At 50.9% G+C, this 13293-nt stretch overlaps 1 protein-coding gene across 1 annotated transcript in view; it reads left to right on the top strand.

The window, feature by feature from the left end:
- The window catches only part of Mxra5 (matrix remodeling associated 5), a 22412-nt gene extending 13374 nt beyond the window's left edge, over nt 1–9038 (top strand). The window contains exons 7-9 of the mRNA XM_029554318.1: nt 1782–3156; nt 4774–5943; nt 6025–9038. Of these exons, the coding sequence (XP_029410178.1) occupies nt 1782–3156; nt 4774–5943; nt 6025–7300 (3821 nt within the window). The 3' untranslated portion in view covers nt 7301–9038. The remainder of the gene's footprint in view (nt 1–1781; nt 3157–4773; nt 5944–6024) is intronic.
- Nucleotides 9039–13293: the final 4255 nt, after the last annotated feature.

Genomic DNA, 13293 nt, shown 5'->3' with positions numbered 1-13293 from the left:
ATACATTTTCTATATTTACATATACTGTATCCATATATAATATAGGTTACTTATATGTTGTCTATGAACATAAGTTATATATCTACATCTGCTGCATGTAATACATATCTATGTATTTCTCTGTATATAGTTAGACACATGAAGTAGCATAATTATATATAATTTATAAGTATATCTATAACTAGCCCTAGAATATATATTGTACATCTATGTACGTATCCATCTGTGTATCATATATTTCTGTACATTATATACACAGATCTAGATGTACAATAAATCTGTATATATAGGATACATCTGCACATATCTATAAAATAGAGACATACAATATATATTTTCTAAACATTTCTATTTAATATTGGCTACTATATATCTGATATCTATGTACATCGCATATCTATATAGTATCTATGTATTTCTGTGGGGGGGGGTTGTTCTTGTTATTTTTGTCATTTTGAAGCAGGGTGTCCCTGTAGCCCCAGCTGGCCTAGAAGTCAGAACTCGCCACGTAGACCAGGCTGGCCTCGGACTCACACAGATCCGCCTGCCTCTGCCTCCCGAGTGCTGGGATCAAAGGCGTGCACCACCACGGACCCGGCTGATATCTACGTATTTGTGTGTAGTACACAGATGTACGTTAAATAGTATAATTACATGGTATATAAATAAATCCTATATACATATTATATCATATAATATATATTACATGCCTCTAAATGCATGTTACATACAGCTCTATTATGTGTCTCTCTGCATTACATATCTGTACATGTATGTTTCTGAATATATTTAGATATTTCACACAGCTATGCATTTATAGAATGTCTATATAAATATCTTAACATATCAAATATCTACATCGATATATCCAGTATCTAGACTTAGCGTACTGATTCCTGTATATAAGTAAATAATGGACATTTTCCGCATATTTCTCTATATGATATTTAAATATGTAATAAATACTATTTATCACATGTAAATCCATGTACCCTATATTTGTACATGTACAAATGGTACATGTTACATAATATATGCATCCCTATGATTATATTTCTATATGTGTGTATTTCTAAATATTTATGGAGTATGTCTGTCACCAGGTAGAGTGCTTGTTGCTCAGTGGGCAGAGTGCTTGTATCTAAGTGGACACAGTGCTTGTAGCCCAGGGGATACAGTGCTCGTAGCTCAGTGGGGAGAGTGCTTGCAGTCCAGTGGATACAGTGCTTGCTGGTCAGTGGATACAGTGCTTCTATTCCAGTGTGTAGAGTGCTTGTTGCCCAGTGGGTAGGGTTTTTGCATGTCAGTTGACACAGTGCTTGTAGCCCAGTGGGTAGAGTGCTTGTAGCTTAGTGGGTAGAGCGCTTGTAGCTCAGTAGGCAGAGTGCTTGTATCTCGGTGGACGCAGTGCTTGTAGACCAGTGGATAGAGTGCTTTCCTCACTGCACAGTCCTGTCTTCTACCCCAATCGCCATACTCAGTGCTGAACCCCATCCCAGTCCTTATAGCTGGGGGCGGCGGGAGAGAGCTCCCTTCACCCTGTGCCTTCCAGGTTATCCTGGGCCAACCGGGTCTCAAACTTGCAAATCCCACAACCCACCGTGCTGTTTGCGTCCTGTGCTCTTTCCTTATGTGGCTCGTGGCGTAGATGGGACAAGGAGGGTAGCCTCGGGGTGAGGAGGGCTAGCCTGGTGCCGTCTGCCCCACGGGTGCTGGTTTTGGTGAGTCGGTGGTGTCTGGCTCGTCTGACTTCCTCCGTGTCTATGTCTCCCCCCCTCCAGGGGCGCTACTGACTCCCCACACGCGGCTGCAGCGCTTCGAGGTGCTGCGGAATGGGTCCTTGGTGATCCGCCGGGTGCAGCCGCAGGACCACGGCCAGTTCGAGTGCTCGGCGCGCAACCTGCACGGCCTGGCATCCACACTCGTCCTCCTCACCGTGTCCGCGCAGCCGCCGCGCATCCTGCCCTGGGCTGCACACGACGTCACAGTCTACCTGGGGGACTCGCTGTCCCTGCGGTGCTTGGCGCAGGGGAACCCAGTACCCCACCTCGCCTGGATCCTGCCGGACGGGTCGGTGCAGAGCTCTGCGACCCCCGGGGACGGGAACGGCACGCTGGGCATCCGAGATGTGACATCAAATGACAAGCTGAGCCTCCTCACCATGACATCATCCGACAGCAGCACGCTGCATGTGCGTGACATGAGCTCATCCGACAGCACGCTGCGCCTCCCCGACGTGAGGTCAGGTGACAGGAGGCTGCGGCTTCGTGACTTGACGTCAGCCAACAGGAGGATGAGCCGCCGTGACGTCACATCATCACAGAGGACTCTGAGCCGCCTCGACGTGCCACCAGCCGACAGGCCACCGAATCTTCGAGCTGTGACGTCACCGGCCAGCACACCAGTCGTTGGAGACGCGACGCTGCCTGATGACACGTTGAGCCTCCGCGCCATGACGTCACCCCACAGCATGCAGAATCGCCACGTTATGACATCAGCCGAGAGCACCCTGAGCCTCCGCGGGGTGACGTCGGCGGACCGTGGCGTGTACCAGTGCGTGGCCAGCAGCGCAGCGGGCACGGACCGCACGTCCCTGCGCGTGCACGTGGCCGCGCTGCCTCCCGTCATGCTCCAGGCGCGCGCGGAGATGCTGGAGCTCGAGGCCGGAAGGGACGCGCTGCTGCACTGCTCTGTGCGAGCCGCTCCCCCGGCCTCGCTGCGCTGGGTGCTTCCGGGCCGAGTGCACATACGGCCATCGCAGGTGCTGGGCCGGAAGCTCTTCCTCTTCCCCAACGGAACTCTCTACATCCGGGACCTGGGGCCCCAAGACACCGGGCGCTACGACTGCGAGGCCGCCAACGCCCTGGGCTGGGCCCGCAGGACCGTCCGGCTCCGTGTGCAGAGCGCGGAGAGCACCGTGCACGGCACCCGTGAGACTCCACACAGCACCCTGGCCACCACCCCAGGGACCCTGCACGGCACCAGCACAACTCTGCACACCACCCGCACCACCGTGCACAGCACCGGGGAGACTCGGCGCAGCACCGATGTGCCCTACGGAGCCCGGCTGCACCTGCACTGCGGGGCCAGTGGACATCCTGGGCCCCGCGTCCTCTGGAGGCTGCCGTCCAAGCGCCTGTTGGACCCTCGCCTCAGGTGCGTGCACTAGGGGAGCCGGGCATGCGGTTTCAGGTGCATGCGCATGCGGAGATGCAACTTCCAAAACAGGTGTGTGAGGAGATGCAGGCGCAGGGGCGGGGTGCAAAGACGCCCTGCAGGGGGACGGGCCGGAGCTGGAATCCGCCCCATCCCCCTGGAGACTCAGGTGGGGTTTGTCAGGATTCCGGTTTCCGCCCTGAACTCGTCCAGGTGGGAAACGGGAAGCTCATGCTTCCCTCCTGTGATGGCAGGAAGCTGACTGGGTCGAGCAAATGCAGGAAATTTGAAATTCCCGCCAAAATGGCACCTTTGCACCGGAACCGGAAGTCGGCCATCTGCCCTGGGAGGGCCAGAGGCCGGCCATCTTGGCTACAGGGGTCAAGAACCGGAAGTCGGCCATCTTGGATGCAAGGGAGGAGGGAGGGGAAGGGAACTGGGTCCTCACACCCCAGACGACTTGGAATTACTTTTCCACAGAGATGGGTTCTCAGGTAGCCCAGGCTAGCCCCACGGTCAAGATGGACTGGGGCGACCAAGGATGTCAGCCTCCACCCCCCTAGGGCCAGAGTGACCAAGTGCAGTACCTAGCCTGGCCTCACCAGTACCAGACGTTAGTGCAGTGCTGTGCGGGCACCCAGGGCTTTGTGCACGTGAGACTAACACTCTGACAATTGAGCTACAAGCACTCTACCTACTGAGCAATAAGCACTGTCTCCGCTTTCCTGCAAGTACTGTATCTATTGAGCCCCAACAAACCCACTAGTCACTAAGCTACTGGCATTTGACTCAGTTAGAAGCACTCTACCTACTGAGCCACAGGCAGTCTTACCTATTGCCCTACAAGCCCTCTATCCACTGAGTCACAATCACTCTGCCAGCTGACGTACAAGTACTATGCCAACTGGGCACAAGCACTCTGCCTATCGAACCACAAGTTGTCTGCCCACTGAGTAATAGGCACTCAACTCAGTGAAGTAGAAATATTCTACCCTGTGGGCTACAATCACTCTACACACTGAGCAGCAAGCACTCTACCCACTGAGCTACAAGCACTCTATCCACTGAACTAGAAGCACTGTGCCCACTTAGCTACAAGCACTCTTCCCACTGATCTATAAGGCCTCTATCCAGAGAGCTACAAACGCTCTACTCACTGAGTTTAAGCACTTCACCCACTGAGCTACAAGCACTCCACTGAAAAAGAAGCAGTCTACCACTGACCCACAATCCCTGTAGGCAGGAGCTACAAAGCACTCTACCCACCGAAGCACAAGCACTCTGCCCACTAACCTACAAATACTCTACCCACTAAGATGCGAGCACTGCTCTCAGTAAGCTACAAGCACTCTACCTATTGAGCTACAAATTCTATACGTTCAGCTACGAGTACTCTGCCCACTGAGCTACAAGCAGTGTAGTCACTTAGTCACAAGCACTCTATGTCCTGAGCTACAAGTACTCTAACCACTGAGCTACAAGCACTCTACCCACTGAGCGGCAAGCACTGTAGCCCCTGAACTATAAGTATTCTACCCACTAAGCTACAAGCACCCCACGTGTCCAGCCTGAGCCCAAGGACCCAGAGTGTTTATCGAACCCTTTTTCTTCCGGCAGCTTCGACAGCCGGGTCCAGGTGTTCAGCAACGGGACCCTGGTCATCCAGTCGGTCACCGAGCAGGATGCGGGCGACTACCTGTGCGTGGCCAGGGACAAGGCCGGGGACGACTACGCCGTCCTGAAGGTCAACGTGGTCACGAAGGCCGCCAAGATCGAGCGCAAGGAGAGCAACGACCACCGGGTCCTGCAGGGCGGTACCCTGCAGGTGGACTGCGTGGCCACGGGGCTGCCGGACCCCGACATCTCCTGGGGCCTGCCGGATGGCCGGGTGCTGCACCCAGTGCTGCAGGGCGACGTCGGCTGGGGACGCAGCAAGCGCTACGTGGTGTTCAACAACGGGACTCTGTACTTCAACGAGGTGGGGGCCGGGGAGGAGGGCGACTACACGTGCTTCGCCGAGAACCGGATGGGCAAAGACCAGATGCGGGTGCGGGTCAAGGTCATGGCTGAGCCCCCGATTACCCGGGAGGGGAAGATGACAGCGGGGTCCCCCGTTGTCCAGAACCCGGGGGCCGTGGCGGAGCCCCCGGTCGCCCAGAAGGAGGAGGTCATCGCCCGACTCCCATTTATCCGGAACCCAGAGGTCACGACCCAGCCTCCAGTTATCCGAAACGGGAAGGTGATGGCCGAGTCCCCGGGTAGCCGGAACTCGGAGGTCACGGCCAACACTCTGCTTATCCAGAACCCAAAGGTTGTGGCTGAGACCCCAGTTTTCCAGAACAGGAAGGTGGTGGCCGGGGCTCCGGTTATCCAGGACACAGAGGTGACAGCCGGCACCCCGGTTATGAGGAACTCACAGATCCTGGCAAAGACCCCGTTTATCCAGAACGTCCAGGTGGTGGCCGAGCCCTCCGTGACCCAGAACACCTACTCGGTGCTGCAGGTGCGCTACGGGGACAAGGTCACCGTGCCCTGCCGACCCCTTGGACACCCGGGCGCCAAGGTGACGTGGTGGTCGCCCACGAACAGGCAGATCCCCGTGTCCTCCGACAAACACCAGGTGGATGCACACGGCACGCTGCTCATCCACAAGGCTCAGCGTTCGGACAGCGGGAACTACACGTGCTCCACACGCAGCAGCGCAGGGGAGGACCGGAAGACCGTGTGGATCCAGGTCCAGGTCCGCCCACCCAGCATCCGGAGACCAAGTGACGTCAGCGGCGGGAGGAGTGACGTCAGCGGGAGGAGTGACGTCAGCAGCGGGAGGAGTGACGTCAGCAGTGGGAGGAGTGACGTCAGCAGCGGGAGGAGTGACGTCAGCACCAGGCAGAGTGACGTCAGCAGCGGGAGGAGTGACATCAGCACCAGGCAGAGTGACGTCAGCAGCATCGTGCATGAGACGGCGGCTGAGGGAACCAGGAAACTAATCAATTGCCGAGCGGAAGGGATCCCAATGCCCACCGTCTTGTGGGCGTTTCCAGGAGGCGTCATCCTCCCGGCACCTTACCATGGCAACCGCGTTGTGGTGCACGGCAACGGCACCCTGGATTTCCGGAGCGTGAGGAAGAGTGACTCCATGGAGCTGCAGTGCATCGCACGCAATGAAGGTGGGGAGGCCCGGATGACCGTGCGCCTCAGGGTGCTGGACTCAGTCATCAAGCCCGTCTTCCATCAGCTGATCCACGAGCCGATCACCGCCTCGCCCGGCCACACCATCAGCCTCAACTGCTCAGCCTCTGGAAGTCCGCCACCCACCCTCTCCTGGGTGCTCCCCAACGGTACCGAGTTGCACGGCGGACAGCACCTACATCGCTTCTTCCACAAGCGCGATGGGATGCTGCACATCAGCCGGCTGGCAGCCGCGGACGCCGGGACGTACCGCTGCGTGGCCGGAAATACGGCTGGTCACAGCGAGAGGCTCGTGATCCTCAAAGTGGGGCTCACGCCGGAAGTCAGAACACTGGGAGTGGTCAAACCGGAAGTCAGGAAACCGGAAGTGATCGCACCAGATGTCAGCAAGCATCACCCGAACGTGCTGAGCGTCGTCCATGGGGAGACTCTGCTCCTGCCCTGCCCGGGCTCCAAGGGTCCCCACAGCCATGTTTCCTGGACTCTGCCCAACGGGATGATCCTAGAAGCTTCCCAAAGCCGGGGCCGGGTTTCCATCTCAGACGACGGCACGCTCACCGTCCAGCGGGTTTCCGTGTTTGACCGGGGCACATACGTGTGCAAGGCGGACAGCCGGTCCGATCCGGTCGTGACGAGCGTCCCCGTCATCGTGATTGCCTACCCTCCACGCATCACCAGCGAGGCCACGCCCGTCATCTACATCCGGCCCGGAAACACCGTGAAGCTGAATTGCCTCGCCATGGGGATTCCCAAACCGGAAATCAGCTGGGAACTTCCGGACAAGTCTCGCCTGACGGCGGGGGCCCAGGCTCGGCTCCACGGAAACCGGTACCTGCATCCGCAGGGGTCCTTGAGCATCCAGCACGCCTCACACGGGGATGCTGGTTTGTACAGGTGTACCGCCAAGAACATACTAGGTGTGGATGTGAAAACGAGTTACATACATGTGTACTGACACGGGGACGACGTTTTCAGAGCGCTTGTGGGAATCTCCCAGGATTCACGAAGAATTTGGGTCTTTCGAATTCCCAGCACTTTTGGAGCTCGGTGCAAAAAAATAAAAAATAGTTATTTTACTTGAGGGGAATGTCCTCCTGAAATAAGCCTTAGGTTGCACACAGCACTGCCGGTAATCAGCTTCACTTTTCCCATAATGCAACGTTAGCCTTACACGTGCTTTCCAGGTCCCGATTTGTAAATGTCTGCGTGTTTGTTTGGAAGCCGACACGGGGTCCAGAGACAGCAATTCTTTCAGCCTGATGAAAAGTCGTAAATTATTGGTCTTTACAAGACTTGGGTCCGTGACAGTGGATACGGTGACGCGGTTCAGGGCAGAGTATGTTGCCAATTCCCATCACCCCTTTCTGTGTCATTTTCCCGTGGACCTCACAAGGAGCGGGAGGGAGACACTCGGGGGTCGCATTTCCCGAAAATTGGGATTTCTGAAGAGGTTAGAAAGGGAAGGGGCGAAAAAGGAGTCAGGGCTGTCCACAAAGCTAAATCTGGACTCTTCCAGAAAGTTCTGGAACCTTCCAGAATCTTCTGCACTCTCCAGTTTTGTAGAATCTTCTAGAAACTTCTACAACTTTTTAGACTACACCCAGAAGCTCTTAGAATTTTCTAGAATCTTCCAGAAGATTCTGGAATCTACAATTTTCTGGAATTTTCTAGAAATGGTTGCAGTTTTCTGGAATCGTCTACCATTTTCTAGAATCCTCCAGAAAGTTCTGGAACCTACAGTTTTCTGGAATGTTCTAGAAATGTTTACAGTTTTCTAGACTCTTCTACCGTTTTCTAGAATCTTCCAGGAAGTTTTTAGGGTTTTGTAGAATCTTCCAGAATCTTCTGGAATCTAGTTTTTTTGGTTTTTAGAATCTCCCTGAATATTCTGGAACCTCCTACAATTATTTTAGAATCTCTCAAAAGCATTTTATCATTTTCTGGAATCTTCCAGAATTTTCTACAATTTTATAGAATCATCCAGAATGTTCTGGAATCTTCTTCAAATTTTTTTATAACCTTCCAGAAACTTTGTGGATGTTCTAGAATTCCCTGAGAATCATATAATTTTCTAGAATCTTCCAGAAAGTTTAAGTTTTGTAGAATCTTCTAGAATCTATTTTTTCTGCTGTTTAGAATCTCCCCGAGTATTCTGTGACCTCCTACAATTGTTTTAGAATCTCCCAAAATCATTTTACAATTTCCTAGAATCTTCCAGCATCTTCTGGAACCAGCTACAGTTTTTTAAAATAATCTTCCAGAAACTTGTACAACTTTTGAGAATCTTCCAGAATCTTCTAGAATCTTCCGTTTTCTGGAATCTTTGGAATCTCCTATCATTTTCTACGGTATTTCAGAATCTTCTGGAATTGTCTACAATTTTCCAGAATCTTCTGGAACCTACCATTTTCTGGAATCATCTAGCATGTTGTGGGAATCTTCTAGAATCTGCCCGAAATCTTCTACAATTTTCTAGAATGTTCCAACAACTCCTAAAATTTCCTAGGAACTCATCCCACCATCTTCCGTTAACTTGTTTCCAGGTCCAAACTTTGTGTCCCCCTTCCGCTGTGGTGACGGTTGGGTATTTTTTGGACAGAAGAACAGCTGCTGTGTCCGTGGCCGCGTCATTGTATTTTTTCTAAAGGTCAATATTCTGTATATTTGACAATAAAATCGTATTTTCGAAAAAACTCAGGGCCGTGTCATCATATTGCACATCTTCACATACGTTGTTCCCCGGAGGGAAATAAAACAGGAAACGTGGGGGCAATAACATCCGTGTTTCTGGAAGTGCGTTTCAAGGGCTGGAGGAGACTTTGCTTCACAGAGGTTCGAAGCGCATCAATATTTGGGACCCGGGGACCCACCCACAGCCCTGCTACGCCCCGCAGCCGACAGGTCAATATTCTGTATATTTGACAATAAAATCGTATTTTCGAAAAAACTCAGGGCCGTGTCATCATATTGCACATCTTCACATACGTTGTTCCCCGGAGGGAAATAAAACAGGAAACGCGGGGGCAATAACATCCGTGTTTCTGGAAGTGTGTTTCGAGGGCTGGAGGAGACTTTGCTTCACAGAGGTTCGAAGCGCATCAATATTTGGGACCCGGGGACCCACCCACAGCCCTGCTACGCCCCGCAGCCGACCTTGGGGAGCCACTCGGCCGCTCCACCTCCTCGCGCTCTCTGCGGTTCATCACGGCCATAAGCGCTCCTGCGGTCCTACTGAGTGTCCATGGTATTTGAGTGCTCTGGAAGGGGAGGTGCCACCCCCTGATTTTAGACCCAAGCGTGTTTGTCTCAAACTGTCTTTGAAAATCCCTGGTTTGGGGAGCTCTGTGGACCGGGTAGACCAGGCTGGCCCCAATAGCACAGCGATCTGCGAGGGCTGGGATTAAAGTGTGCGCATCACACCCGGCTGGATCTTCCAGTGAACGGAGACGTGGACAGATCGAAAGGCTGTGCTTGGGTGCGTGGGTAGAGAGATGGATGATGATGGTGATGATAGAGGATGATGAGGGCTGATAACCATGATGGAGACGGTGGTGGATGATTATGGTGATGATGGGTGATTGTGAGGATAGATGGTGGTTATGGATAGTGATAGATGATTATGATGACGACGACGGAGGAAGAGGAGGAGGATTATAATGATGGATGATGATGTGGTGGTGGTGGTGGTGATGGTGGATGATGGAAGTTCATGATGATGATGGTGTTGGTGATGACGGATGGGTGGACGGGTGAATGGATTGATCAATGGATGCTTGCAAAGATGGATGGGGGATGAATGGGCTGATGGATGTATGTACGGAAGGCGGGATGAAACACATGAACGGAAGGGTGGTTCTCAAACTTTTTTCACGTCGTTATCCAGGTGTGATGTTAGAAATCAATCTCGTTGCACACACGCACACACACACACACTCACGCACACACATGCGCGCACATGGAGTCGAATTTGAAGGCTTCTGCTCATATCTCAGGCTGACCTGAAGGTGCAGTTGGGTTGGGAGGCCGCGAGCTGGAGACACTTTTCAACGTCGGGTGCAGCCGTGACCATTTCTCCTGGAAGCCAAGAGTGTAGTATTTCTACCAGCGGAAGTCGCCTTTAAGGATGGTTGTGGTTGAAGCACACGCGTGCCCCACAGGCTTGTGTTGGAACCCTCGGCCTTCGGCTAAGGATGCTGCGGGGACGAGTGTGGAACATTTAGGAGGCGGGGCCTTTGGGAGGCGGGGCCTTTGGGAGGCGGGGCGTTTGGGAGGTGCGGCCTTTGGGAGGCGGGGCCTTCGGAGGCGGGGCCTTTGGGAGGTGCGGCCTTTGGGGGGCGGGGCCTTTGGGAGGCGTGGCCTTGCTGTAGTAAGTGGGGCAGTGTGGGAGGGGCTTGAGGCTTTCTAGCCCCACCTGCTTCCTGTTTCCTCTCTGCTTTCTGAGAAGGAAGGGAAAGTGGCCAATCAGCTTCCTGTTCCACATGCCAATATTTAATGTATGAACATTTTATTTTTATGTTATTTTATGTGTACGCGTGTATGGCCCACACATGTGTCAATGTTCCTGTGTCACGCGATGCCCGCGGAGGTCAGAAGAGGGCGTCGGAGCCCCTGGAAGGGGAGTTAAGGACGGTTGTTAGCGGCCGGCTGGGTGCCGGGACTCGAACCCGGGTCCTGTGCTGTGAAGTTCCTGCTGAGCCGGCTCCCCGTCCTGTAAACAGCTTTTCTATGTTTTGTGGACGCGCAGAGGCCTGTTCTGCCTTCTGTGGGACCTGCCTGCTCTGTGGGTGGTTGAAAACCAGGCCAGAAGCCGCCGCATACACCCGGTGTGAACCGGTTCCGGCAGGTTCCCGCGAAGCCAGCAGGCACTTCCTGCAGGATTGCAAAAACTGTCCACCGGTCAGGCAGGGGCAGAAAGACAAACAGCTCGGGGTTAAAGGGATGGGTCGGCTGAGGCCTCCACAGCCCCCTCCCCGCTGGGACCTCGTGGGTCAATCCACTGGCGACTTTTAATGTCTGGGAAATCCATCTCACTGCAGTGAACAGTTCTCTAACGCTGGCTGCTTGATTGTATTTTATTATTTTAGTTTACATTTTCTTTTACTATTTTATTATTTTATATTTTATTTTATCACTTCATATTTTTTCTTTTATTTTCTTTTATTATTTTACATTTTATTTTATTATTTTAATATTTTACATTTTCTTTTATTATTTTATGACTTTATGTTTTATTGTGTTTTATTTTATTTATTATTTTAGTTTTTATCATTTTATTTTATTATTATTTTTTTATTATTATTTAAGTTTCAGCTGGGTCTTTAGTGACTAGAATGCTTTCAGCCCAGTGGAGCAGCTGTCAGTAAATGCTGATGCTCTGAGCTTTCGAGGAGGGATCAGGGAGGGGTCATCTCCCCACATCTCAGAGTGCCCTGTGTTGGAATCCCAGAGCTGGGAACACACACACACACACACACGCATGAACATACATGCACACACCCGCACACGCGTAAATTTTCTCATGCATCCTTCATGTAGCTGGACAGACAATCACACACAGCAGGCTCCAGGACCAGGAAGAGAGGGAGAATCATGCCAGAAATCCCAGGCTAGACCCATCTCTGCTCCGAAGCAGGACGCTGGGAAAACCGTGCTCCTTCCCTGCTAGGAAACACGGTCCCGGAACGTCAGCCTTAAAGGACACAGCAGAGCCGGGGTCTTAACTTTACACATGTTAGGGGTTGACGTGGGAGCCTTGATCGGGGTTTTTCACGGGCACCTTTGCACCGTTGACGTGCTGAAACGCTGTCCCTGCTGCTCTGGGTTCCCTTATAGCTCTTGGACTTTTAATTTCGTATACGCGGATACTCTACATACCGCATGAACATTTGGAAGTAATATACAAATATTCTAACGTTGATATCGACATCAATCATCAGCATATTTATTCTGCCATCCTGGATTCCATCCGTCTGTCATCAATCTATCATCTGTCTATCACGTATATACTAATCATCTATCATTGATTATTCTTTCATCATCTATCTATTAACGATGGATGCGTGTGTCTATCAACCATGCATCTATGTACGTATCAATTGATCATCTATGCGTTCCACACATCCATGGATGCATCTGGCTATCTGTCATTTATGTATCAATCACAATCATCTATCCATCCATGCATGGATGCATGCATCTGGCTATGTATGTATCTACCTATCTATCTATGTATCTATCTCCCAATCAATCATCTATCCATCCATCCATCTATCTACCCATGAATGCATGTATCTGGCTATCTATCAATCGATCTATCCATCTATCAGTCAATCAATGTATCCATCTATCAGTCAATCAATCTGTCTGTCATCTATCTATCTATCTATCTATCTATTATCTACATATTATCTATCTAGCTACCTACCTATCATCTATCTGTCTGTCTATCATCTATCTATCATCTATGTACCATCTATCTTATCTATCTATCTATAATATCTATCATCTTTTTATCTATCTATTTGTCATCTATCATTTATTTATCTGCCTATAATCTATTACCTATCTCTCATCTATCTCTCATCTATCTATCATCTATCTATTATCTATCTATCATCTATCTATCTATTTGTCTATCTATCTCTCCTCTATCTATCTATCATCTATCTATGTATCTATCTATCATCTATCATCTTTCTATCATCTATCTATCTATATCTATCATCTATCTATCATCTATCTATTATCTATCATCTATATATCTATCATCTATCTATTATCTATCTATGTATTATCTATCATCTATCTATCTATCATCTATCTATCATCTATCTATGTATCTATCTATGATCTATCTATGATCTATCATCATCTATCATCTCTATCATCTATCATCTATCTATCATCTATATCTATCTATGATTTATCTATCTTTCTATGTATCATCAA

The sequence above is a fragment of the Nannospalax galili genome, unplaced genomic scaffold (assembly GCF_000622305.1).
Source record: "Nannospalax galili isolate Female #2095 unplaced genomic scaffold, S.galili_v1.0 scaffold3005, whole genome shotgun sequence".
Lineage (NCBI taxonomy): Eukaryota > Metazoa > Chordata > Mammalia > Rodentia > Spalacidae > Nannospalax > Nannospalax galili.
The sequence above is the reverse complement of the archived record's forward strand: the minus strand, read 5'-3'. Positions and strand labels throughout refer to the sequence as shown.